This window comes from Acomys minous (assembly GCF_964271855.1).
Source record: "Acomys minous genome assembly, chromosome: 8".
In the NCBI taxonomy this organism is placed as follows: Eukaryota; Metazoa; Chordata; class Mammalia; order Rodentia; family Muridae; genus Acomys; species Acomys minous.
The window spans coordinates 119,145,479-119,173,402 of NC_140489.1; the positions used below are offsets into that span (position 1 = coordinate 119,145,479).

The 27,924-nt window shown below is 42.6% G+C and overlaps 1 protein-coding gene across 5 annotated transcripts; it reads right to left on the minus strand.

Moving 5' to 3' along the window:
- PIGF (phosphatidylinositol glycan anchor biosynthesis class F) lies at window positions 1-27,868 on the minus strand. 5 transcript variants are annotated; one of them, XM_084791903.1, is made up of 6 exons: window positions 27,743-27,868; window positions 26,095-26,343; window positions 24,257-24,348; window positions 22,710-22,826; window positions 11,936-12,044; window positions 1-308 (listed from the first exon to the last, which is right to left on the minus strand). In XM_084791903.1, the coding sequence occupies exons 2-6, from the start codon at window positions 26,320-26,322 to the stop codon at window positions 195-197; spliced, it is 660 nt and encodes a 219-aa protein (XP_084648029.1). In that variant the 5' UTR covers window positions 26,323-26,343; window positions 27,743-27,868; the 3' UTR covers window positions 1-194. The 5 variants fall into 5 exon arrangements, with proteins under 5 accessions (XP_084648029.1, XP_084648027.1, XP_084648028.1 ...); XM_084791901.1 differs by having other exon boundaries at window positions 26,095-26,507; window positions 27,743-27,834; XM_084791902.1 differs by lacking the exon at window positions 27,743-27,868 and adding an exon at window positions 27,372-27,506 and having other exon boundaries at window positions 26,095-26,507.
- Window positions 27,869-27,924: the final 56 nt, after the last annotated feature.

Genomic DNA, 27,924 nt, shown 5'->3' on the forward strand with positions numbered 1-27,924 from the left:
TACTATAAATACTTTATTTCAACTAGAAAGTACAATCTCTCAGGGGTTTCATAGTTAAAAAGCTACAATGACATCATGTTAAAATGACATTAAGAGAACAGTGCTGTAAATGGACTGCTTGGCTTTGACCGTAGACATTTCTGCACAGCCCTTATGGAATCTGCACAATGAAATAACTTCTCCCCTTTCTCCTCTTAATTGTTCTTGTATGTAAGTTGCTTTCTATTCCAGTATATCCAGAGTGGTGAGACAGCCAGGCCAGCCACGTAGCCAAAGGTTGCTCCGAGTGTACAGGAGATGGGCCACACCTAGGAAAGAATCACGCTTTCATTAGTACTTGAGCACAGATTGAGTGTAACATAAACATTTCTGTAGTGAGGGTTAGTGTGCTTTCTTCCAGAACACCCAAAGGTTTAACAGACCATGACTGCATCCATCATAAACACTAACGATGTACACAGTTCAGTTAATGTGCATTAAACAGTACAAGGCTTCCGCGCTTGTACATTAGCTTGATGTTCCCCAAATTGCATGGAATACATGCTAAAGTAATATTGAAAAACTGGGACATAGTTCACCATGATCCTGAACTCAGTTTAGCTCTCTGAGTTAGTTGGCCATTTTACTAATTCCTGCATTTGAAACGAAGTGTGTCGGCTGACCAAACCTTAGAGACTTCCAGTTGTGCCATTGGGAAGATGGAGAATCTAAGCATGTTGTGTGGGATTTGTGGGTATCTGCTTCCATAGGAAACTTGATGTGCTCTTTGAGCTGCAGATACTGTATCCACAGCAGAAGGTACAAACCACAGCTTATGTATACACCTACAGCATGAGGCAAGCAGAATGCTGCTGACTTCCCACGACTGTTTGTCCAGCCAAACTGCATTTCACTATGCCAGAAATAAATAATGGTGATTATTTTATGCCATAGACAGGGTATGTGGGTCTCTAAGTAAAAAGTTCTGTCTAAAGTCTTGGAAACAAAGTTCCATGTTCCCCTATAAAGCTTTTTTGGTGTGCTGGAGCCATTTGTAACACTTCTCTGGGGAATAGGCCAACAGAGTGTACCGGAGGCAAACCATCTTTATAACCAAGTGGCTGGTACCTCATTTGGCTTCCTTCTTTGGTCTGCTATGGATCTGCCTTACTCTAAATGCCGTGCAACAGACAGTAGCAGTGTTAGGCGAAGCTTCCCTGGGAGCCACCTCACGCAGTTTTGGGGAGCATACACATTCTTACCAGCCTTTCTTAGGTTCAGATTTGCTGTTGCTTTAACTACGACTTCTCTGTCTTTAGCAAGCTTCTGTTATCGTCCACGATGTGTGCTCAAAGCTTTGTTGATTGCACAGATTGGGTAATGGAACACTAGACATTTATACTTGAAAATGACAGCCTTAAATGTTCATACAGTCACAAACCTAGATGTACTGTCTTGCATGTGAGCTTTGTAGGAGTTTTTAAATGTAAGCACCACACCCCCCACTCAATGGTGGGCAGTCTACTGGGCAAGAGCTTTCTTTCTCTTGGAAGTGGACATAGTACGTCTCTTCTCCGCAGCGGTGGTTCCCATTAAGTGTATCATGGCCTTATATATGCTCCAATGGGATTTCTGTAACTTTCCCATTTAGTTTTGATCTGTATTTAGGTAGAATTGAAGGAAACTGTATAGTCAGTTAACATGTTAGCTAAGCTGTCAAACCTATGATATGAAGGAATCAAGACAGTAAAGTATTATTCTTTTCCAAGTGGCCTATGGAGATTTGATGGGTTTCGTTTGCTGTTTTTCCTCCATCTGTGAAACCCTTGACACTTGGTGTATTAGCAACGGAAGTTAAAGTCACGAACTGTCCTGCTCCACGAGAGATGGAGTAAGCACCTGGAAATGCGCACTGGTGTCACCTCCGCCTCCTCATGTATGACCATGGGGACGGCCTCCAGGGCCCCTCCCGTTCACGAGCTCTCATCACCCTCTTTTGATTCGCAGCGTCACCTTCTCCGGATGGTAGGAATCATGTCTATAGAATATTAGAACCCTACGCCGACGATTGCATCACCTGAGCCTGAGGTGCCTTAGGTACTCTATTCACCTTGATGGGGTTTGGAGTTTCCCATTGCTTGTTAAGAGCTCTTTGTGTTGGTTATTTACTATTTCTTTTTGCAAAATCTTCTCTCTGCCACTTTAACCAGAAAACCAAAGATTTGTTTTCTATTCATGAGCAGATTATAGAGAAATTGCCTTATTTTCAGAAGCATATCTTCATTAGAGGCTTAGGTTGCTACAGAGACTCAGACTAATCTCTGGAAAAACTCTTTCAGACTGGTGAGCTATCTGGGAAAGGAAATGCTGTCAACAATATCTTATTAGCTTGAGCTATGCTAGTGAGCGCTGTGCTCCAGATACGGTCATGTGAGAAAGAACTTAGGAGAAATGAGAACTGATCAGTGTTTGCAGAGAAAAATTGTCCTAAAGTCCTTTAAAATGTGGAGGGGACCTTGAGATCTAATAGCACTTTGCTACTGTAAACCCTTACTCTGTCCTTACAGGCACCTTGTAGCTTACCGCAGTGAATTACCATATTTCCAATAAGCAGAGCTTGAGTTCATGCCATTTGTTATGAATTATCTTAGTTACTTAGACATTGCTTCCGTTTGACTTTTAATTATTGGTTTTAAATACCAAGTTAAATAACTGCTTTGTTGGTTGTTGCTTTTTAAATGATTGTTACTTCAACAGCGTCCCTTCCTAACGTACGGGGTCATAATAAAGTGAAATGCATAGTTTACTATTTATGTAACGCACTGTACTTCTTACCTCAGTGGTTTTTATTTAATCCCCTTCCCTCTGCTGTGAGACTGCTTGCCCGACCCTGCCAACATGTGAGCACCTGCCCCCCTAGCAGGCCCTGTTAGTCAGGTGTGGGGAATAACAATCCCTATGGGCCTCAGCCACACTCCAATGTGGGGCATCACATTCTGTTTTAATCACTGAGACCTCAGTGTGGTTCACTGTTGTCAAACACACACACAAACATTTGCACACATCAGACAGTTGCCAGGCTTTACTTCCAAAGAACGTGAAAGATGAAACAAATGTTGCTTTCATCAGTTTCCTCCTTGGAGCACTCAGCAATTCACTGTTATGTCAAGACATCCCTGCCATCAGCAAAATAAAGTGTACCTGCCTTTCCGATGGTTGCCTAGCAATGTCTCAGCCTCTACATACCAGAGTGCTGGTGAGTCTCCTGCAGTACACAAGGCATTAACTTTGAACAATCTTTTCTTCCCTAAGCAGCTTACAGGCTTTCTGATGATTGCTCTAAGATGTTTAAAGCCACACCACAGCATAGAATTCATCCTGATATGTCGAGCCAGCCTAGCTTAATTATATTTTAATAATGAGATATTAAGTTTTTCGCTTGAAACTATTTCCTTGTTTCACAAGGATACTTCTATGCTAACATTCTTTATGCCATAGTAGTATTTTTAAAATCTGTAGTCCTATTAGCTAGTTCACCTGCAGAGATATAAATAATTATCCAAATTGTGATCATCTGAAATCGCTATGTATGGTTTTGTTTTATATAAGGAGAATAGGAAGTTGAGAAGGAAGACATTCATGTTAAGAAAGCCATTCACAGCAGGTGCGCTGGTGCACACCTGTGGCCCCGGCACTCAGGAAGGCAGGGGCGGGCGGAGCTCTCAGAGACCAGGCCAATCTACCTGGTCTACAAAGTGAGTTCAGGATAGCCAAGGCTACACAGAGAAACCCTGCCGCGGAAAAAAAAAAAAAAGCTATTCACAGGTTTTGTCACCAAAGGGACAGTCTAGTGTCTTTTAACTTCAAATGTTTCTTAAAAGCCACTCAATGGAAGAAAACATCTCGTGTTACATAATACTGTAATGCAATGCAAGTAGGTAAAATTAGTTAGTTACAACAGGGAAAACCTATCTTAAGAGATGAGTGGCTGACGCAGCGGAAGAAGAACCAGCATCCTAGACATGGACGGTGCATGCACACGCCTCTTGTCTCAGCCAGCAGGAGGCCGAGGAAGAGGAGGAGGACTTATTTGAACCCAACCTAGGGCGCTGTCTTACAGATACTATGCTTAATGAAACACAGTATCCAAAAGCAACCTGGGGAGGAAGTGGTTTATTTGGCTCACACTTCCACATCACAGTTCATCCCCTAAGGAATTCCAGGCAGGAACTCAAACAGGGCAGGAACCTGGAGGCAGGAGCTGATGCAGAGGCCATGGAGGGTGCTGCTTACTGGCTTGCTTCTTATGGCTTGCTCAGCCTGCTTTCTTATAGAGCCCAGGACCGCCAGCCCACGATGGGCTGGGCTGGGCCCTCCCACATCCATCACTAATGATGAAATGCCCTATAGATTTGCCTACAGCACAATCTAATGGAAACCTTTTCTCAACTGGCCTGCCCTCACAGATGGCTCCAGCTTGTGTCATGTTAACATAAAATCAGCACAGCGGCAAGGCAAGACTTTATTTCATAGAATGCACCCTGGGCTGGGGCTGCTTGCCTATGGCCAGGTACCTCAGAGGCTGGTGAGGTGGCCAGCAAAGGATGGTCACCATGAGTTCGAGGCCAGCCTGGGCTATAGGGCAAGATACCATCTCAAAAAAGAAGACAGAAACCCAACTCAAACAACCCTCAAAATAAATAAAAATGTCTCAACTTTAGGGCACCATCATGATCCTTCCTATAAATCAAGTCACTGTGGATTTATTTCTTTACCACTTGAACCAAAAAAGGCCAGTTTTCTCAAAGTAATAAAAAATCTAGCATAGGATCTGGTAAAATGAAACCTATAGTAAGGTTTTTTATTCTTGTTTTTTTGTTTTTGTTTGTTTGTTTTTTGTTTTTTAAGAAATAAAATAACGGGCTGGAGAGATGACTCGGTGGTTAAGGGCACTGGCTGCTTTTCCAGAGGTCCTGCGTTCAATTCCCAGCAACCACATGGTGGCTCACAATCATCTGTAACGGGATCTGATGGCCTCTTCTGGGTGTGTGTGAAGAGATTACTCATATCCATTAAAATAAATGATGTATTTTTGAAGAAAAAAAAGAAATAAAATAACTTTATCTTCATAAGCCTAAAAATATTTTAAAAATATAAATAAACTGTGAATGTAGATTTTTTTTTTAATGTCAAGTAAAAGTTGTTTAAGAGGAAACCTATGGCCTGGGGCACATGGTTCAGCAGTTACGACACTGGCTGCTCTTCCAGAGGACCTGAGTGTGACTCTGAGCACTACGTGACAGCTCACAACCATCTGTAACTTCAGTCCTGATCCAACACCCCCTTTTGTCCTCCGTGGACATGCAGCTCCATGTTATATGTACATAGAAATACATGCAGGTAAAACATGTAAAGTAAGTACTTTAACCATAGAAGATACAAGTGTGCGTATCCACTCTGGCTTAGGGAGAGGCCTGCCTATGTCTTGGGAAAGAAAACATTCCAGCACACCTCAGAGGGCTTAACAGTCCTCGAATATAGTTTAGCCAGCATAGGACAGTGGTGAAAAACACCGACGTTCATACTAGGCAGACTGGATTTGAATCTTGGCTTAGTAATCATGCAGTTCTGGGCAAGCCGTCTAGCTGTTCTGTGCTTAGTTTGTGTTTGCTACACACTCTGGTACCTGCAGGTGTACAGGTGTGTGTGCGCTCGCGCGCGCGCGCGCGCGCGCGTACACACACACACACACACACACACACACACAGCAATAATAAATATAAATGTAAAAAAAAATCTATGATTCCTTTTCTTCAGTTTTACCAGGGTAAAAAAAAATATTTATAAAACATTTATTTTCTAAAATCTCAGATGCCACAAATTATTACATAATTTGAAACTAGAAGTCATGGGATTATAATGGAATTGGTTACTTGCAAATCCAGAGTAGAGATAAAATAGGTCACAGATTTGATTGAATGTGACCTTAGATTACTTGGTATTTTCCTTACCAAAGGAATTGTACTGTATTAAACTAAAATGCTAATGTACAGTTTACATGTTGTAAGACTGGGAAAAAGCAATTCTTACCAGAGGTTCGGTTTGGATTAAAGATGTGTTCACCGTGGCAGGACTATCACGACAGGCTTTACTAACAGGCCAACTTAGTTGTGTGTGCATGTGTTCAGATGTACTTCCTGTCACTTTTGACAGGAGTCCTGACTAGGAATTCACCGCTCCACTGTAACAGGCTCCTAACTATGTGTTCTTTGTAGTAGGAGAGCAGTTAGAGTAAATGCAGGTCAGTGTGCATTTACAGTTAGCAAACGAGAGCCAGAAGAGCAGGTGCCATTTGTGCGTGTGCTCCTGCACCAGGCTGCAGCATTTGCCCTGGGAGTATTAGCAAAACATTCAAGGCAGGACTCCTTTATCGTCCTTCATATCTGGAGAGAGAGTACCCACTCCTCTGCAGATTCCTCAGGTTCCCTCTATTTACTCGGATGGCACCCACATCTGCAGGCTCTCACACACCTGTAATCCCGCTAAGGGATCCAATACCCCTTCTGAATTCCATGGGTACACACACACACACACACACACACACACACACGTATCTGCATAGACACACGCACACACACACACACACACGTATCTGCATAGACACACGCGCACACACACACACACACACACACACACACACACACATACATAGAATACAAAGGAGAATGGTAGAACATGACATCTATCATCTTCCTGTAGCCACATGCTACACACATGTGCACACACAAAGAAAAAACACGAGTTTTTCAGACACAAAGGCACACTATAAGTTAGCTTTAAATATGCTCCTACAAATTATTAAATTTTGGTCTAAAAATAACAGACATCCCAGTCACCATGAAGCTTAGAAGAAACAATGTGGGAGAGGAGCAATTTAATACTTAAGCTGTTCTAAAGAGAACAAAGCTGTGGCTTTAAAGAAAAGCAAACACCGTGTTCCCGTCTCCAGCAGTGAGGAGAATCATAGTGTAGGTGGGGCTCTTGTTTAAACCCCAAATCTTCCTCCTCCCAGTCAAATAACGGTGAACACGGTGCGTGCCCCTCCCTCAACCATTCCCCTTTGTGGTGGGCAGTAACAGGAGTGAAATCTACCTTGCACTACATTTGTCACGATTACAGTACCTTTGGCCTGGTACACAGAGACCTGCAAATGCTACTGTGTTCTATTATTATCTGAACTGTCAGACAGAACTGAACATGATACGAAACTCAAGTAACTCAATAAGCTGGCTTAACAAAATACCAAAGAAACAAAAGGGAAAGAGCGCACGTAAGGGCTGCTAGCAGAGAGAGCAAGAGTGCAGTGAGAACGCAGTATGAACACTGAGGCTTCCGTGTGTGTGTGTGTGTGTGTGTGTGCGTGCGCGCGCGCGCGCGCGCGCGCGCGCGTGGAAAGGACTGTCAGCCCAGCCCAGGCACGCGGTAGGAGCCTCCTCCCCTGCTGCCTCCCTTCAACTGCGCAGATCTTCCACAGTCTATCACTATAAAATCACTGAAGGCTCAGACAAGCCGAAACTACATTTTCATTGGCATTAATTTTCAATAGGCCTTGTCTGTCTGAAAACCATAGATATGCTTGAGGTTTCTCAGCTGATCTGGCCACAGGAACATTACTCAAAATCTGAGCTCAGGGTAGAGAAAATGGCATTAAAACACGTTGGTCCTGTGTGTTTGTGCATGTGTGTTTTAACGAAACCAGATATTCCTGTTTCTAAATACAACAAACATAACCCAGAGATGCTTGTTTAAACATGATTTAAACATCTCAAATGTGTATCAGGCTACAAGGAACAAAGACTTGCACTCTCTTTTTAAAAGCACGCTGAATTTACACAGTAGAGTATGGATAGTACTATCGCGTCATGAAGTTTTGCTTTAGCGAATTCTCCATGTTTAGGAAAAGCAGTTATCCCTTGTCTGTCTGTTTTGTTTGTTTGTTTGTTGTTTGTGTTTCGAGACAGGGTCTCTGTGTAGCCTGATTTACTGCTTTTCTGGCACATTCAACATTATGAGCCACAGTGAGGTCTTGTTCTGTATAGTTTGAATTATTGGGAAATCACAACAATAGCACCAAAACAAAACAAAACAAAACAAAACCCAAAACAACAAAACAAAACAAAAACCAACCAAACAAAAATACCCAAAAAGCAAAACAAAACAAAAAACAAAAAAACCTTGCTTTCTGAAAATGAAAAGTAAAAGAAAAAAATGAAGCCTCATTATTTCTATAGTTTATTAGAAAACAACTAAAGAGACAGGTAGGAAACTGAATAAAAGGTTTTGAGAAATGTCAATTTTATTCCCCCATCAGTGCATATCACACTTTAAAAGAATCATAATGAATTAGCTAGCCATTAACTTGTAATACCCTAAAAACCAACAATAATACTAAGCAGCCAGTGTATTCTAGCCGGTTGTGATATTTAAGGCATGTGCCACTGCTTCCTGAACAGAATGAAATATTTTAAATATTTAAACAATTTGTACATGGTAGTGTGTACCTTTAACCCCAGCATTCAAGGAGGCAGAGGCAGGTGGATCACTGTGAGTTCGAGGCCAGCCTGGTCTACAAAGTGAGTCCAGGACAGCCAAGGCTACACAGAGAAACCCTGTCTCAAAAAAACAAAATAAAACAAAAACTTAGCTAACTAGAAACTCTTTTTTATAAAAGCCCATAATTCAGGAGATTGTGGCTCCGTGGGTAAGATGCTTGTCACAGAAGTGGGACAGCATGAGACCTGCACACAGCCGCCCATGCAGCGGTCATCCCAGCAGGTGGGAGACAGAGACAGGAGCTCCCTGGAAGCTAGCAGAGCCAGCAGGCCTGGTGGTTGTGGCTGCAGTGAGGCCTCATCACTGGACTTCCACATACATGTGCTGTAGCACACATGTGCTTGCACACACACACACACAGACGTAATAGTCAATTCTGTCAGGCATGTTGGCCTATGCCTGCAATCCCAGTACATGGGATGTGGTGAAAGGAGACCAGCCCTGGCTACACAGATAATTCCAAGCAAGTCTGGGCTACAAAGTGAGAGCTTGTCTCAAAAACAAACAAAATAAACCTGTTAATTTGATTTAGTTCACTCTTTATTGTAAATAAACACAGAAAGAGAAAAAGTTTGTAGCAAAAAGCCTAAATAATCTAAAAATGGACAAATGAACTGTGAATAATTAATGTCTCCTAAGCAAACCTAAAGGCATGCTTTAATCTACTTTCCACAATTCAGCTTCTACTTCTGCAGTCTTGCAGGAAAGCTCTAAATAGCTAAGATCAAACTTTTATGCACTAAAAAAGGTCAAGTGTATAAAAACTGACATTTTACCAACTCGTTAAAGCTTATTTATTAATACTCTGTATTTAGATTTCATTGTATGACTGGAAAGTCTAGTGGTTTGGCACAATTCGTGTACCCTTTTCAATACCTTTGCCCTCCAGCTTAAGTCACTGACACTCTTCAGGTGAATGAAACTAAGTATGGATGGCTGCAAGGAGATGCCAGCTCCATCACCACGGCAGGGGAGTAGGGCACCCTCCTACTTCCACAGGGATGTCAGGACTACCATAGTCTCCAAACTGTCTGAGACTTCCACAACACAACATCAAAATGGGGAGGGCGGTCACCAGAGTTATGGAACGCGAAAGAAAAACACAAGATAGAGAGAGTATCTAAGTGGACCTAAAGCCAGGCAGTTATGGTCAACAGGAAAATCAGGTCCTATAAGTGAGTTATGTATGAAAAATTTAACTCCAACTATTTTTTACCCAGGAATTTACCCTACAGATTTGGCAAATGTACAGATATATGCTTAAGTATGACAATAGTAACAGTGATGCTACTACCAGTGAAAACTAAAAACAATCTAACTGCCCATTCATTAAAAACTGATATATTATTCTAAGATAGAACAATATTTTATTCTAGTAAGTACTGGCAAAACTAAATGGAATATTCTAGTTATGTAAGTCTTCACTAACATAAAAAGGAAAAAAGCAGATTAGAAACATGTGCTTTCTGGACAGCATACATGGAGGGTAGACTGCAAAATGTTACTGTCACAATATAAATAGTGGTTTCTCCCAGTGGATGAAGAAAGTTAATTTTACCATTCTGTAATAATTATTAATACAGCCTAAATTTAAAAGGCTAATATATTTTTCTCTTTGAGAAAAAAAAACATTCTTTCCATGCTGGAAAAAATGGTATTTACTTTTAATAGCATTGTTCTTTTTGGAGAAATTATCTTAGGAAAAATGCATGGTGCTGTAGATTCAAGTATGTTTATCAAATAGTGTTTATTACAGTAAAATAGTGGCAATAAATTAAGTGATATCAGTTTATTATAAAATAATTTAACGAAGAAGCACAGTCTAAGACAATTATAAATTAGTGAAGGAAGATTTGGAGGACAAAATAGAAAGGCCATGGTATCTGTGTTGTGCGTCAGGCTGATGGCATATGCAGGGTCCCCGTTAGCCTTGGCTGTCAGCCTGCCACAGCCGGGAATCATCTGAGAAGAAAGGCCTCAGCTGAGGGTCGTCCCCCACCTCACCCACCGTGCCCACTGGCCTGCGGGCATGTCAGCGGAGGCTCCTTTGGTTATTAACTGGTGCAGGAGTGCCTATCCTCTGTGTCTGTGGGTGGCACCATCCCATAAGCTAGCTAAGCCTGAATCTGGGAACACACCTTGAGCCCCTCAATGACGGACCATGACCTGGTCAGTGTTTTACCACAGCAACAGGAAATACTAGAGCATGGTGACTCATACCTGTAACTCCCATACCAGGGAAGGAAGAGCGTGAGGATCTGGAACTCAGGCCATCCTCAAATACAGAAGAAATTCAAGACCAGCCTCAGCTGCATGAGATCCTATCTAAGCAACCGTATTTTAAAAACCAAGATAAGGCTGCTGGGTGTGGTGACTCATCTATAATCCACCAAGCATGGAGCAGGGGCAGGAGGACCATAAGTTTCAGGTCAGTGTGGATGACAGGACAAGCTCAAGGTCACCGTGAGCTACACGGTGAGACCTGTCTCAAACAGGAAGGGTTGGGGATGCCTCACCACAGTGTACTGTCCCATTCCTCTCAGTGGCAAAGGCTGCCAGACCCCACAACCTGTTGGGTTCCTAGAACCCAGCTGGTAGAAGGCGAGAACCTATTGTGACGTCCACTTTTGCACTCTAGCATGAGTGCACCTACAGATTTGTGCACACATGAAATAAAATAACAGCTTTTTCTAACATCACTTTGCTATGTGCTTTTTAATATATTTCAAGGTAAGTGTTCAATGTGGCCATCAATCTAGTTAAGAAAATATAATCTAAGGTCAGAAGTATAATAACTTAAAAAAAAAAAGGAAGATGAGGAAGAAGAGGGCAAGGATAAGGAGGAGGAGGAAGAGGAGGAGGAGGAAATAATCTCCATGCAAGAAGGTGCAAACAGGAGGGCCCCAGGGACCCAGTGGCCAGCCAGCCCAGCTAATCAGTGACCTCCAGGCTCAGTGACAGACCCTACCTTAGAAATGAGCTGAAGAGCCATGCAGACAACTGCATGTCAACCTCTGACCTCTACACAATAAAGAATAATTTTTAAAAAGCACACACATCTGTACATATAAGCACACACATGCCTACGCACAACACTCACACACAGTTTAAGAAGAAACATTCATCTATGCATATAGAAAAACTAAAGCTGGATGGTAGATCTAGGCCAACGTGGATGCCTCTGGGACTGGCTCAGGTCCCAGGAAGCAGCCACCTACACTGTGCTGCATCCCCTACTTTACTGAACAATGAAGCACCTTGCATCACAGGCAGGCTCTCTTCATCCGCTTTCCTACTGCTGTGCCAATATACATTTCAATGGTTTAAAGTCTCTGGAACCAACCTGCCATGGTCTTTCCCAATCCAGTGGAATAGGAAATGCTCCAAGCCATGCTCCTATAAAACTAGAGACTGTCGTGATCTGAAGACTGTTCTCCCAGATGGATGTAACTCTGCAAGACACAAGACAGACTCATAAGAGCTAGAAAAATCACACAATCATGAGCCCAACTTGTTGCTACACATTTTTTTTCATCCATTTAATAAAATCAACTCGAACTGACACAGACCTATGAAGATACCAGTGCATGTCCACGGTGAAGTCCTGCATGTGCACTGTGAGAGGCAAACAATACAAGCGAGCACTGCAGCACCAACCGGGTTCTCCCTCCACAACTCCTGAGTTTGCTCCCCACAGGGAACTGCCACCCATGGTGAAGTTATTGCATGCCTCTCCAGAAAGACTATGCAGGTCCAAATCCGCACACAACTTTATCTTAAAGTATGTGCGCATATCTGCATAAATTAAATATGCATATGTATGTACTGTCCCAAATAAGACTTCAGTGCACCACGCCGTCAGCCCACTGCAGCACTGCTGTGTGTGGGACAGCTCTAGCAGCTCATGTATGGACGGGAGTGGTTTGCTCAGCTGGCCCTCTTCATGCTAGATTTCACCCACCACACTGACTCTCTCTGTTTGACAAGGACTTCAAAGGATCCCATGATGGTGGCCGTCGTGGCACACACCCATAAATCCAGCACCAGGGCAGGGTGGTGCCGAAGCACTGACTTCAAAGCCGGCTGCTATCTAAGGAGATCCTGCCTTAAACAGAGAAACAAAGGCAATGCCAGTGATTTTTCCTAGCGTTCCCATATTAGAGTGAAGGGAAGGACAGAACTCTCACAGATCAGGTCTTGACTTCAGCCTCACACTGTGAATACTTAAGTCATGTGGAACACGTGCGTGGTTACACTAAAGGCCCAAAACAGTGTAGCGAGTGGGTTACAGATTAGATAGATTGCTTATACAGGAGTGATGGCGCATGCCTGTAATCCTAGCACTTGGGAGGCAGAGGCAGGTACATCTCTGTGAGTTCGAGGCCAGCCTGGTCTACAAAATGAGTCCAGGACAGCCAAGGCTACACAGAGAAACCCTGTGTCAAAGAACAAAACAACAACAACAACAATCCGACTGCTTAATGTCACTGAAGAAAGTGACATCGCTTCCCTGGCTACCTTTAACTATTCACAGTCCTAAGGAGGGAGTGGGGTCTGATAAGCCTTTAAAATTTTTTTTTCATTTTTACATATACATTTATATTATTACACATATATACAATAAAGTACCCACAGCAAGGTATAACCATTGATATCTTGCCTACTTTCAAGCTGCCACCTATGCTTTTTTAGGCAACCTTATTTAAATGTAGTTTGCCACACATTAAAAGACATGAAAGTAAGAGGGAGATGTGAGAGGGAAAAATAAGAGTTACAGTATAAGGAGAGAAAATTAGGTTGGGAATATAAGGGACACAGAGAAACTAAAATTCCTAAGGTATACACATAAAACAGTCAAAGGAAAAAATAAAATAAAAATTTAAATGATAAGCTATGTGCCTTGAAACTCATGTTATGGTTATATTTTGTCAATTCCAAGTAAAATTTCTCACTAAAAATTTCTCATTAAGCATATCTAAATTTAAAGTTCAAGTAATTTGGCATTACTTTTTCTCTATACTATATGTTTTAATATTACTATTTCAGAAAATTCTTAAGGAAATTGGTTTTTATAGGAAACCTGTCAAAAATAAGTAAACCCATTTATTTATTTATTTTTAGTAAACTCATTTATTTAAAAAAAAAAAAAGAAAGAAAGAAAAAGGACACTCCTCACCCATAAGTAGTCAGCTTCCACTTCTCCTTCCCCAGAGCCTTTTATGTCTGTGGATTTGCCTGCTCTAAATATTTCCTGTGTGTGGGTTCCTACATCATGAATTCCTTACCAACCTTCCCCCCAGAACCCTCTCTTCAAGCTTCACCTACGGTGTAGCACGCATCAACACTTGGCTCACATCGGCGGCCATGAGCCCTTTACAGACACTGCAGATCTTACTTCTCCACGCAATAACTGAGGAGCATCCGGCTTGTTCCTGCCCTTTGGCTAATAGATATAATGCTGGTAGGAGCTTTTGTGTGCAAATCTCTGAATGGACATGTGCTCTCATCTTTCTTGGGGTTATACCTAGAGGGAAATAGCTGGGTCACCTGCTGCTGAACCACTTGGAGGGACTGAGTTTTCCCAAAGCAGCTAAAACACTGGGTTTTCCCATAAGTCACATATAAAGGTTCCAATTTTCCTACATCTTCCTAACTATCTGTGGATTACAGTCCTCCCCCAGGGGAGGTTCGGTGCTGTCCCAGGTCCCGTTTCTACAGGCAGCATGCTTGTCTCCCTCTCTGTGAGAACTTCTAATCATCTCTTTATCCCCGATCATCTAACTTTTCACACACACAAATCTGTCTTTTTGTTTGAATAAGAATTTTTTCAACTTCATCTCTACCTCTATTTTGTTTTCCTACCGTATTTCATTTTCCAAGAGTTTTACTGATACCTGAGTGTCCCTTTTGCCTATCTGTTCGCATTTTACAGATTTGGGGTGTGTTTATCTTCTGATTGCCTGTTGTCTTTGTTGTACTTTGTGTTTCCCTTCTTGTTTCTAGATTTCATTTGAGGTTAGATGACGTAAGCCTAGCTTCCTGCGGCAGAGGATGGGGCATCCTAGGCGAGAGCAGACTGACTGGTGTGTAGAAGTTCACTGAAGCTTTAGCCCCTGAAGAAGCTGACCGAGTCTCAACACTAGGGCAGCTGAAGCAGCTGAGGTTAGGAAGGGTACAGCTTTTTCCTCATTCCTCTTCTTCCACTGTTCAACTATTTGTGTTACTTTTCTAGTATCTTCTGCTCTACAACCCTAATTCATTCAAGTATTTTCTTGATGTGATGACCCACTCTCGTGCTGGCGCAGAATAATCCTTTCGGTCAGGAGAACTGTCAGCCGTCTCTTCTAAGGAAGCGCACACTAGCCCTACGCCTGCGTCTCCTGCGTCTCTTCTCTGTGTCTCCATATTCTCTAATCACCTTATGCTCCCCACTCCTCCCCTGCCCCTCAGTCATTTTGATTAGCTCAAATCTTTCCTTTATGCTAAAATTTGATTTTCTAACTTGCTGTATGCAAGTTAGATATTTCTCATTTTTTTGTTTTTTGAGACAGGTTTCTCTGTCTAACCCTGGCTGTTCTGGAACTAACTGTGTAGACCAGGCTGGCCTTAAACTCAGAGATCTGCCTGCCTCTGCCTCCCAAGTGTGGGGAATAAAGGCGGGCGCCATGTTTTATACATGTGGGTTACGTCCTATTTATGGCACTGATTCTGAAGCCTGGGCTTCCTCATTTTGGCTGATTTTCTCTCAGCTCACACTATGTCTGCCTGTGGGTTGTCTCGTCCCCTCCTCTGCACCCCACCTTTCCTTCACAGTTGCTGTACCTCTGTTTCTCTTGCACACACTTCCCATGGGCAAGCTGGCGAGGCTAGCTGTGAATTCTCTCTGGTGCTGTCTTCCCATCTATCCCGTCTTAACTGGCTGCAGTTTCTCCTGTGGTGGGTCTGCACTCTGAACAGCGGATGCTATTTTCTCCCTGGTGTCATGAGGTGAGGAGAAGAATGAAGAGGAACAGATAGGTGCCATTCCTGTGACTCAAGAGTGACACTCAGCTGAAATGAGTCAGTGGGGGCTCCATGACCAACTTTAAAAAATCCTGGCCAGGGCTTATACATCCTTTTAGAAACCAGGTGAAGCTATTATGTCACCGTCTGTGCCCTTGGCAGCGGCCCAGTAGAAAGCAGCCCTGTAGATTCATAAAAAGCAGGAGACTTGACAATGAGTCAGGGAACGGCTGCTGTGTGGCGAGGAAGTCCATGTAGCAGTACGCACAGCCTCTGTATTAGAATGTTAATTTGACAGTGTCAATTCGCCACCTCTGATCCCTAGAAGTTTAGGTCACAGAAACCCTTGCATAAGTGCATCACATCACTTACAACTGCTCACAGAAACGCTTGCTCAAGTTTGAGGAAACCAAGATGTACATTACCTTACTCACAGCTGTGAAAGCATGACAGCAACATTTAATAGTAAATTAATCACAGAACAGTTTTAGTGATAGGATGATTAGACTAATTGGATCATCGTGACCTATTCTCAATATTCGAGATAGGAAGGAAGCTGCTGTCTTCTCCCTCCTCCACCAAGGACAAGGCCCAGAAGAAACCCTAAGAAGCACAGCCAAGCCCTATCTGTACCCAAAAACAGCTGACATCTGTACTACAGCATAACCATGTTCCTTCATGGTAAAACAACACAGGCTGAGGTTTCATTTCACTTAAAGATATGGTAATCGAGTGTGCTATGCAAAAAGTGCATATGCACAGAAATGTTCATAACATCAGTGGAAAAAAGTAAGTAAGGCAGCAATTAGAGCAACCGCTTTTGTTTCAAAATTGAACATTATATGAAGAAACAAAATTAAAGTACATAAAGTTAATTATTGCCCCATCGATGGTATTATTAGGCAGTTTCTATGTTAATTACTTGAATTTTTAACTCCAACTCTATTTAAAATTATATGATTTTTACTACAAAATCTATATATCTTACTACTTCGAGTAAAAAAAAAATATAACACATACATACATACATACATACATTCTTTTGTAACAAAGAAATGAGAAAAATAGTGAAACAGGCAACTTCCTATTAATTAACTTCTTACAGGACTGTGGCACTGGCCAATTCTCATATCATAGGTTTCCACAATGAACTTGTTTAAAGTGTGTGTATAGAACATTTGCATATAACCCACAGGGCTGAGAACACACCAAATGGTCTGTCATTCCACTATGAATTAACTTTTAAGGGAACTAAAGAAATATTACAGATCACTCTTCATGACAATAAGGCCTAAGTACCATGCATATTATCTGACTTCACGGAAATTCACTATGTCAAACGCCAACTGAAATATGCCACGTTGAGTGCCTTCTGTGTGTCGATGCACCAGCCATTTGAACGCCATTAGCAGTGAGTACGTGAAGTTTAAATAGGCTCTTAGCAAATAGGTGTGAGGATTTGGTCTATGGAAAATGGGGTGGGAAGAGTGCAACTCCTCCTGGTAGCTAAGATCATTTTACACATTTTTCAGTATGACCTTTCCTCACTGAATGCATATTAAAGCCATTGCTTCAGGGGCTGGAGAGATGGCTCAGTTAAGAGCACCACATATTCTTCCAGAGGTCCTGAGTTTAATCCCCAGCAACCACATGGTGGCTCACAATCATCTGTAATGTGATCTGATGTCTTCTTTTGCAGATAAACACTCACTTACAATAATTAAATAAATAAATCGTTTTTTAAAAAACCATTGCCTCTTTACTTTTTTTTTTTTTTTTTACTACATTCAGACTAAGTTACCTATTTTTATATGAGTAAGTCTTTGGCTATTTGCTACCCTTTCACGCTTAATGTCCATGGTGGTTTTCTCATTTAAAAATCTGCATCAACATAAAAATGACAAAAGGAGACCTGTTGCTTCATCTACAGAGGAGGTGGTGCTGAGAGCTTTCACCTTGGCAAGAGCACTGACCAGAGGCTCCTACCCAGGAACATACTTAGCTCAAGTGACCAAGCTCTAACTCAAGACAGTTAAGAAACAGCATAAGTGAACTGACAAACCAGAAAACAAACTTCAATACAAAACACAGGTCTATGATTGGTTATAACTTTCCTTTATAAGAAAGTACATAGGCTGGCAAGATGGCTCAGCAGTTAAGAGCACTGGCTGCTCTTCCAGGGGTCCTGAGTTCAATTCCCAGCACCCATATGGTGGCTTATGACCATCAATAAATGGATCTGATGCCTTTTTCTGCAGATGTATATGTAGATAAAACATTCACATTAAAAAAGAATATATAAATAAATAAATGAAATGAAAAAAGTTTACAAGTGGCACATTTTGGGATAATTACAACAAGGCAACAAACTGAATTAAACTCTTATAAATCAAGCATATCCAATATTATGCATACCAATAAGAAGAAACTAAATTACTTTTTGTCTTGTTTCTTTACAAAAAAAACCCCTTAGGGTTGGTTTCCTTTACTTTTCTGGAATAACTTTAGGGATAACTATTACAATAATGAAATTAAGTCAAAGGTATGAGAAATGACCCTTTATTCTCAGGCTATAATTCTCAATCTTCAAGCTCAAAATTTTTGTGTTTTCAATCTACACACGATTATCATCTGCTCAGCACTGAATTTGCCTGAACATGCACATAAACGCATTAAACCTGGGGGCTGGTGAGGACTTGCAGCTGAGAGCACCTGATGCTCTTCCCAAGGATCCAGGTTTGGCTCCCCGCACCCATGTGCTGCCTCACAGTGTCTGCAGCTCCAGTCCAGGGAGACCCAGCTACCTCTTCTGGCTGCCATGCACCAGGGACGCAGGTGCTACGCAGATATATATATGAAGGCACAATACCCATATACATAAATAACAAAGTAAAACAGTCATTTCACTTAAAAATAGGACAAACTGTTCATACTGATGTGAAGCTGGGTGGATGTCCTGCCAATTCAGAAGAGGCCTGTTTACCCTCCACGTCTTAGGCTCATCTCATTGCTTGATACGGAGACATAAGGACTTGCGTTCCATTGTCACCACCAGGTCCATGTGCACTCCACACTGAATTGAGTGGCAAGGCCTTACTCTTCTCTGTGGGATCCATATACTACACTGGGTCTGTTACTTCGAACCAGACAGAACTATTGAGACAAACCACAGCCGGGGTTGGAAATATGATAAACAGATGCTCCTGATATGTGTCAGTCCACTTGACAAACACTTGCCATTTGATTTTACTTACTGCCTTCCTCACTCTGGCAATAGCCCTGAAGAGCGCGCATTCATTTTAGTTTAATCACATTACACACGAGAACTCATGGAGCTAGGTAGCTTGTCTGAGACGAGCACTGTGTGGCTGTAGCGATGGGCACAGGTACACTCGCTGACCTTGTACCCCTAGCGTCTTCTCATTTCTGAATTCAAGTTCCAGCTCCACTGCCTACTGACTATGGACCTTGAGGACAACACTCATCCTGCCAGATGCCCAGTATCTCTGTAAGGAACATGTGAAATGTCTCTGAGGAAAAGCACAATGTTAATGAACATGCTTTCAGTTATTAAAACGGCTTCTTATTTGATTTTACTTCATTATCATTTCATGCCATGTCCCATACACGAGTAAATGGAATGGTTTGTGTTACACCTGACTTTTAGCGACAGTCCTGAGCAGCTTACTGTTCTTCAACTAACTGCATGTTGGCAATTTCGGAAGGGTAGCTCTTATAGTCTAGTGACAGTTAGGAGGCATCTGAGAAGCCCGGCAGCTCCTATCACAGCCCTACCTTTCAGTAACCAAGAAGTCAATTCAATATCTAACTCATGCTCTCATTCTGAATAGGTTCAGAGTTCACAGCTAGCTAAGAAGTTCAGTGAAAAGTCTCTAGCTTGTCCGCTAGCTTCTCAGATGCCTTCCTCAGAGATACCAATACTTCAGCAACTTCTGCATCCTTCAGAGCCCACACGTCTGCGCCTTCCACCCCTCAGAGATGCACGCGTCTGCGCCTTCCACCCCTCAGAGATGCACGCGTCTGCGCCTTCCACCCCTCAGAGATGCACGTGTCTGCGCCTTCCACCCCTCAGAGATGCACGCGTCTGCGCCTTCCACCCCTCAGAGATGCACGTGTCTGCGCCTTCCATCCCTCAGAGATGCACGTGTCTGCGCCTTCCATCCCTCAGAGATGCACGTGTCTGCGCCTTCCATCCCTCAGAGATGCACGCATCTGGGCCTTCCCCACCTCAGAGATGCACGTGTCTGTGCCTTCCATCCCTCAGAGATGCACAGGTCTGCGCCATCCCCACCTCAGAAATGCACGTGTCTGCGCCTTCCACGCTTCCAGCATAAGTGCTGCATCCTGTACACAGCTTTAACCTTGGGGTGTCTTTTCTGCCTAACTTGAGCAGTGCTAGGGATTTAACTTGGCTGGTAGACTGACTGCTCCCACACGCGAGGCCCAGGTTTAATCCCTAACACTACTACAGAAAGAAATCAAGTATCAATACATGCTATAGCATGTATGAACCTTGAAACATTATGCTAAGTAAAAGAAATCAGTTACAAAAGATCACAAGTTATATGGCATGCCTCTTACACACAACTCTACTGAGGTAACAAGATACATGGTTGCTTAGAAACAGAAATGAGATAGCAATAAGGACGCAAGAATATACTTCTATTAGGGCTGGAGAGATGGCTCAGAGGCTAAAGGCACTGACTGCTCCTCTAGAGGTCCTGAGTTCAATTCCCAGCAACCACATGGTGGCTCACAACCATCTATCATGTGATCTGATGCCCTCTCCTGGCCTGCAGGTATACCTGCAAACAGAGCATTGTATACATAATAATAAATTAATTAATTAATTAATAAAAATATACTTGAATTTGAAATAATAACAATATCCTAAAATTGACTCTGGTGATGGGTATGTATACTGTGACTATACTAAAAGCCATTATAGCATACATTTTCAGTAGGAGACATTTATGGTGTGTGAAACTTGTCTCAATATTGTTTTAAAAAAAAAAGTGTCTCCCATGAAATGGCAAGGTAGCTCAGGAGGTGTGTTGGTTAGTTTTTTGTCAACTTGCTACAAGCTTACATCGTAAAGAAGGAACCTCAATTGAGAAAATGCCTCCACCTGACTGGTCCATTGGCAAGCCCATGGGCATTTTCCTGATTGATGCTTTGGGAGGGGTGCCATCCCTGGGCAAGGGGGCGTATAAGAACACACGCTGAAGAAGCCAGGAGGAGAAAGCCAGGAAGCAGCATTCTGCCATTCCCTCAGTGATAAACTGTGACTGGAACACGTAAGCTAAGCCCTCTCCTCCCCAAGCTGCTTTTGGTCTTGGTGTTTTACCGCAGCAGAAACCTAAGTAAGGCAGCAGCAGGGAAGACGTTTGCTGCCACGCCTTCCAAACTAGTGAAAGGAAAGAACCAACTTCCAAAAGTTGTTCTGTGACCTCCACACATGCCCTATGGCACCCACACATATATGCACACATGTGCACATACATACAAAAAATTAATAAAATACATATAAATATATCTCCCAAGTATATCCATTTACTTAATGTATCATGAGCCATATTCAGCCACATCTGGTGTGAGTTCTTGGTCAGATTTCCAATAACCATCTTTCACTACTTTACAATAACTGCCAAGGAACAAATTTCAAGGCTTTTCCTAGGAAAAATATTATTTAATGTATTATTCATGGGTGTGAGCCATTCAGTGTAAAACTGCTAACTGCTAACATTTTTATTAAGTTCCTAGCTTCTCTTTTTGTGTCATCGTGAAGTCTCCAAGCACATGTCTCTAAGTCCATCCTTTCCCATACAAAATCTCAGTGGTATTTATTACCTAATTTTTGCAAAGTACAAAGTGAGTTTCAGAACACACAGTGTCAGAACTATCTATAAAATCAGATAGCAATATGTCCCCAAATAAATAACTCAGACACAAAATTCAAAGCTGACTAAATTACGAATCTAAATAAACCATTAACATTTCAGCCAGTTTCCATATTTAAAATTTTCAAATTAAATAAATAAAATTCCATTGGAGATACTGCAGTAATAAAGTAGGGAGTGTGGAAATCTGTGGTTCTGCTTTTGTTCCTGGAAACTTTATGTCTAGACAGCAATTCCAGAAAAAAATAAAACACAGCAAGACCAAAGCTATACAAACACACATAAAATATTCTTTCCCAAAGAAAACTGAAATCTATAGAGACGGCTACCCAGAAGCCATCTCCTTGTGTGCTGATTTCCACATCACATAACAATACCAAGCTCACCTCAGTTTCTGTGCTCCTGTCAGACCCTGCAGAAGCCCTCTGCCCCTTTTTTGGTTTCATCAGATCTTGTATTTCTGACCCAAGCCACCACAGATGAGTCCCTCCCCAGCCCCGTTCTTTGATGCTCCCGTTCCTATAGCACTATTTGTGGGGCAGGTTCACTCTAGTCACTTCCTGCCTGCCCATCTCACTCTCAGCCCCTGAACACACAAGCTCCTGGGGGTAATCGTGAGCATTCTGGAATCCACATGGAGCTGGCATGGTGGGGGAACACAGGGTGAATGCTCTAGAAGTTTGGTTGTTGGGTCACGAACAGCCCAAAGCTGTGAGAACTAACCTGCCTGCTTTTCTTAATTAAAAATTAACCATTTTTAGTATGCATCATTTCAAGGGCTTTAAGGAAGCTACACTGAAAATATGTATGGTAGCTAGAGAAACGAAATCTGGCAGAGCTTGCACTCCATATCTTACCATGAAAAAGACCAAAGAAGAGATTGTTAAGTCGCTTTTTTCCACACTATAAAGTACATAGAAGCAAGTATACTTGTAGTGCTTTATCTTGCTAATGTGGAGGGCGGGGCCAGCTTTCTCTCTGTCTGGGGTTCTCTCTAACTGTCTACTGCTGTCCCTGTTCTCCATGAACTGTCACCTGCTGTCCCTGTTCTCCACCAGCTCTGGCTCTTCTGACATCCCTGAGAGGCAGATGATGCCTAGAACCACTCAGGATGAGTACATTCACATGAGTAGAAAACACATCTCTAATTCTTTTCGATTACTAACGTCACTAAAATATAAGTTTTAAACTTACCCATTTCTACTGAAAACCCTCAGCCATGCTTTGAGGTTTGGTCCTAACAGACATAAACAAGGAACTGTAGTAAACGTAGACAAAATAACTGCAAATAAAAATGTTTCCAGCACCAACCTAGGATAAAACAGAAGTGTTAACTTTCAAAAGTATTAAAGGCACATGTGTACACAAGCGCATACAGCCCTCTAAATAAGGACTAACTTACTCCTTTAAACCCAGCACTCTGCAGGCAGAGGCAGCTGGATCTCTGCGAGTTCGAGGCCAGGGCAGTCAAGGCTACACAGAGAAACCCTGTCTCAAAAACAAAGTCTGAAGATCCATACTGAGGACTTCTTGAAAAAAAAAGAAAAGAAAAGAAAAAGAAAAAAATATCAATTTTAGATAATTAGCTTTCTTCCTTATCAGTCTCCAGAGATCTTAATTGTGAACTGCCTTTTTTTAAAAGCCACATAAAGAGACTAAAGATCAGCAAGTTTCACCTCATCACCTCAAGAGTTTATGACTGAGGTCTCACAATTTGCATTTTGATAAAATCTTGAACTATGAAACACACTGTCCATTTGTTGATTCTCTTGGATTAGACAGAAACCATTTTCCATGACAAAAGACTTCCCTGCCTTGCCTAAAATTGAATAATCTGTTAATTTAATGTGTATATACACATACATATGTATATATCTGCATCTGTAGCTATATGTATATGTATATATATAATCACTCATTTCAAAATGATCGTTAATCACACTAAACTGAAATGTCTCATATAAGAAACATTTGTGAATTTAATTCCCACTAATTTGAAATTGGTCCAGTTTTGGTTGTTTGGTTTGTTTTTGTTTTTTTTCTTTTTTCTTTTTTTGTTTTGTTTTAGTTTTTCTAGACAGATTTCTCTGTGTAGCCTTGGCTGTCTGAGGTCCAGTTTTAAAAACAGTTAAATTTTAATACAAACATTGGTATTTAATAAAGGAGTTGTGACCCTTAGGAAAATAAGCTCAGCTACTCTAGAATCACATTTATGAATCACTGAGATGCTATTTCTAACCAATTTACACATATCACAATAGCTGGTCGCCTGCAGAAGTCAGGGCGTTTCCAGCCCACAGCCCTCAGCCACGGAGAGCTATGGATGCATCCCAAATCATAAGCTTACAGCACTGTCAGATTTTCCCCCTTTGGCAATGTAATCACAGGGTTGCTAAGTACAAATCTGTAGCTGAGCACATTGTGTTGTAATGTCGAAAGGCTGGGCACCCAGAGGCTTTTAACAGCTAGTTTTTAACTGTAGCATATAGTCATGGTGTTGCCCTGCCCTGCTCACGATGTACAGCTGGCTGCCAGAAAGCTAAATTACAGAACCATGGGAGGAGTTAAGCTGTGCTGCTGTTTTAAAATAACAGTTCTAGAAACAGAACAACAGCAACTGTTTCCTACCTTGACCCACTAATGAAACCCCACTCTGGTTCCACTCTAGCTGCTGAAAGTTAGCAATCACTTAGATGTTAACATAGGAAAACATAATTTTACAGTAAATATTCAAAACTCACTCTATTAGTGGTGCTCCATATAGAACAAAAATGATATGAAGGGAAAAACAAGACATAAGAAAGTAGACACAGCATTTCAAAATTCTTGTTACCTAGAAGAGAAATGAATAATCTGAAGATTCAAGAAAATACCTAAAAATCCATACATTCTGCCACTTATACACAAATATAACCTGTTCCCATAGTGTCTGAAACAGCATTGAGGCCACATGATGGCCTCAAATCAGACCACATGTGCTATCACATCCACAGCCCTCCACACTGGCTGTAAAGAACTTAAAAGGCAGGGCCATCAAGGTGGCTCAGCAGGGTAAGGCTGGCCTCCACACCCGACGACCTGAGTTCAATCACGGGGACACACATGGCAAAGTAAAGAACTACCCTCTGACCTCAGTAGGAAAGCTGTGCTGTACGTACACACACTAAACAAATAATTTTTTAGATTTAAAAGACAAATATCACAGCTGGGCTACATATTACCACTTTAAACTGTAAGTCAGTCATAGGGGAGGGGAATAAGGGGAAAATGGGAGGGAGGGAAGAATGGGAGGATACAAGGGATGGGATAACCATTGAGATGTAACAAGAATAAATTAATAAAGGAGAAAAAAAAAGTAAAAAAAAAAAAAACAAAACTGTAAGTCAGTCAAGGTGTTTAAACTGTTGTAACAGGGAGTTAAACATGGTTTTGAGTATTTAGTGAGGATTTAAACTTAGCATAATTGTCAAATATCATAGCACTATTCCAGAAAAAAACAATTGGTTCTAATATCTGAAATTTTTTAATAGTTTAGTCAAGGGAGGCTACATGTGAAATAACAGTTGCTATGACTTAATTTGCAGTTAATTCTGGAAAAATCACTCCTTATCTAAGGAGTGCAAAAATATGGGCTGGGCCTCCACCCCTCGCTGAGGAAGCTACTGGCAGTTGAGAACTGTCAATAGAAAAAGAAAGTGAGTTTTCTTTAGGACTGTGGTCCCTGGGAGGTTGGCCATGCTCCAGTGATATAGGACTCTGGAAGTTACAACAACAACAATGATGACAAAAAGGGTATAGGTTGGGCAGGGGTAGGAGTAGGGAATGAATGTGTTCAAAGCACATTGTGTACATGGATGAAACTGTCAAGGAATAAACACACACACACACACACACACAGATAGATAGATAGATAGATAGATAGATATATCTTAAAACACACATGGGTAGGGGATGGCACAGTCAGTGAGCAACAGGCCGTAAGTCAGTTCCTAGACCCATGGAGCACGCTTGAGTCCCAGCCCTGGGAACAGACAGAGGGTCTCTGGGGCTTGTCTAGCCTAGCTGGTGAGCTTCAAGGCCAGCGAAAGCCCCTGCCCAGGGCATGTGAACAGTGTTCCTAAAGGTACCGCTTCAAGCTGTCCTCCAGCCTCCACATGCTTTTGCACATGGTGTAACACCCCAACACACACACACACACACACACACACACACACACACACACACAGAGACAGAAAGATAAATGAAAATAAACTGCAGGGTCTTGTAAGTTATCGTCAGTGATGATAAAGAACAGTGCCGCTACAGATTCATGATATCTATATTTTGATGCATTGAAGGAGCCACAATTCCACAATTAATACACAACAAGGACCTAGCAACACTGAGGGCAAGTAAGAGACTGCTGCTGTGGGGAGGGGGGAGGGGTGGGAGAGGGAGGGGAGGGAGGGGAGGGAGGGGAGGGAGGGGGACGGCTAGTTCCCTTTGTATACTGAAAATAACTCAGTCAGGATAGACCAACACTTCACACTTCCACTACTACCTCCATCTAGAAACTTGGCCGTGAAGAAATAACCCTTACCTTGTGTGACAATGAACTTCTTTTAGAGGATACATTCGGTTTCACTACTAAATATAACAGGAGGTTTACAGCAGTCACAAAAGCTGAGCACGTGCACAGCCAGGTCAAGTGAGCTTCCAATATTGAGAAGTTATCCAGGAAGAACGATGGAATAAAAATGCTTAGGAAAATTGCAAATATGCACAAAAGATTGGTATACAGAAGTCTCTTGATGTCAGTATCTTTCATGGTGTTTTCTTGGGTAGCTTTCTAGTAGAAACCAATTTGGGAAAAGAAAAACATGTAATAATGATTTTTTCCATGTAATTTTCTATGGGCAATATATTTGTTTCAAAACACAGACGATGCGTATGTAGACTTTCTATTCTGTTACTTCAGATTTCTCTAATACGATGCAAATATCTTTCAAAGCCCTAAAAAGAAAAATTCAGCAAAAAAATTAAATATTCGTGACTGGATTCTGCAAAGGGGACATGCATCAGAGACAATTAGGCAACTTTTGGGGGGGCATAATCAGTAAGATGCAATCACTGTAGTTTCCAAATGTAAATCAAGTATATACTTGGATAGGCGGTGAGAAAGATAGATGGTCATTATGCTAAACTAAGGGCTCCCAAAGCCCCCTGGGAAACAAAGGAACACTGTCACAGATGCTAGATTCTAGTTCAAAGCAGAACAGCAGGATCCGGAGGCGAAACAAAGGTTTATGGTCTCTAAATGACACATATTTGACCTAACAGACAGTTTATATGTTATATGACTAAAATTAAGAAGAACTTAAAAGTAATACGTGTTACAATGTAGTAAAAATCCCGCCCAAACATCCACACAGCAAGGAAGAGGCAGGCATAAAAGATAAAAGTGCAAGTCTGGGCATTATTCTATCAGTCCTCCGTGAATTCAGGCAATCGTTTTGAAAGGCAAATACGATAGTGATTAAGCAAACTGGATGAACAACTTAGCAGATACGGCCAAGGTTACACACGCCAAAGCCCTTTCAAACACCCGCGTGTTCAACAGGAAGATCTCCCTCAGGGTCGGGAGAAGAGCATACAGCAAGAACAGACTTGGGGAAAGTTTCTCCGATTCTTCCCTCCGTTTCCGGGATCGGGCAGGTAATGGGGATGAGGAATGCATCCTCTGAGAGCTCGTCTGGGCCGCCCGCAAATCCCGATCGCACAGCGAGCGGTACCCAATGGCAAAGGCTTGTGGAATGGAATGGGGGAGCCCATCCTCAGACACTGGTGGCCCCGAGTTGTCCCCTCTGCACTCCAGACCTGCGAAGCCGCCTTCCGGAGCCGCGATCGGACGCGAGCCCGGTCGGAAGGCATGGCTGCTTCTAAGCCCTCCTAAAGCAGCCTCTGCCCAGGTGCGGACCTCAGCCCGACCCCACCCAGGGTGGCTCGGGACTGCGCCGACATCGGACGGCGCGCGTGGACAACTGAGGGGCGTCCACCCCGGTGACCTGAGAGACAGTGACAGAGGGTCGGTCCCGCGGACGGAAGCCGGGATCTGGGGGGACGGGGGTCCGTCCCGCTGGGCATCCTCTGGCCCGCCGGAAGCGTGGCGCCCTGGAACCCAACTCCGCAGTGGGCAGAGCCGCCCGCACCTGCCCCGGGCGAGCGTGCGGGGTATCCCGCCGGCTTACCTAACTCTCCCGCCCGCCGAAGGGAAGGGGACACCACCGCCTCCCACCCTCAGGTGCGACAGGCTGCCATGGCCCTCGCGCAGGCGCAGACCTACACAGCACACGGCCAATCATTGAAGAGGAGAGGCGGGCCAATAAAGGAAGCCCCGCCCATTAGCTCGCACTGCCCCCCCCCCCCCCCC

Coding starts and splice junctions, on each gene's coding strand:
- PIGF (XM_084791900.1), bottom strand. CDS start 27,425: ATGCCTTCCGACCGGGCTCGCGTCCGATCGCGGCTCCGGAAGGCGGCT. Junction 26,344..27,371: donor TCCGGAAGGCGGCTTCGCAG/GTCTGGAGTGCA, acceptor GGTTTCTACTAG/AAAGCTACCCAAGAAAACAC. Junction 309..11,935: donor ATTGGGAAAGACCATGGCAG/GTTGGTTCCAGA, acceptor ATTCTTTCCTAG/GTGTGGCCCATCTCCTGTAC.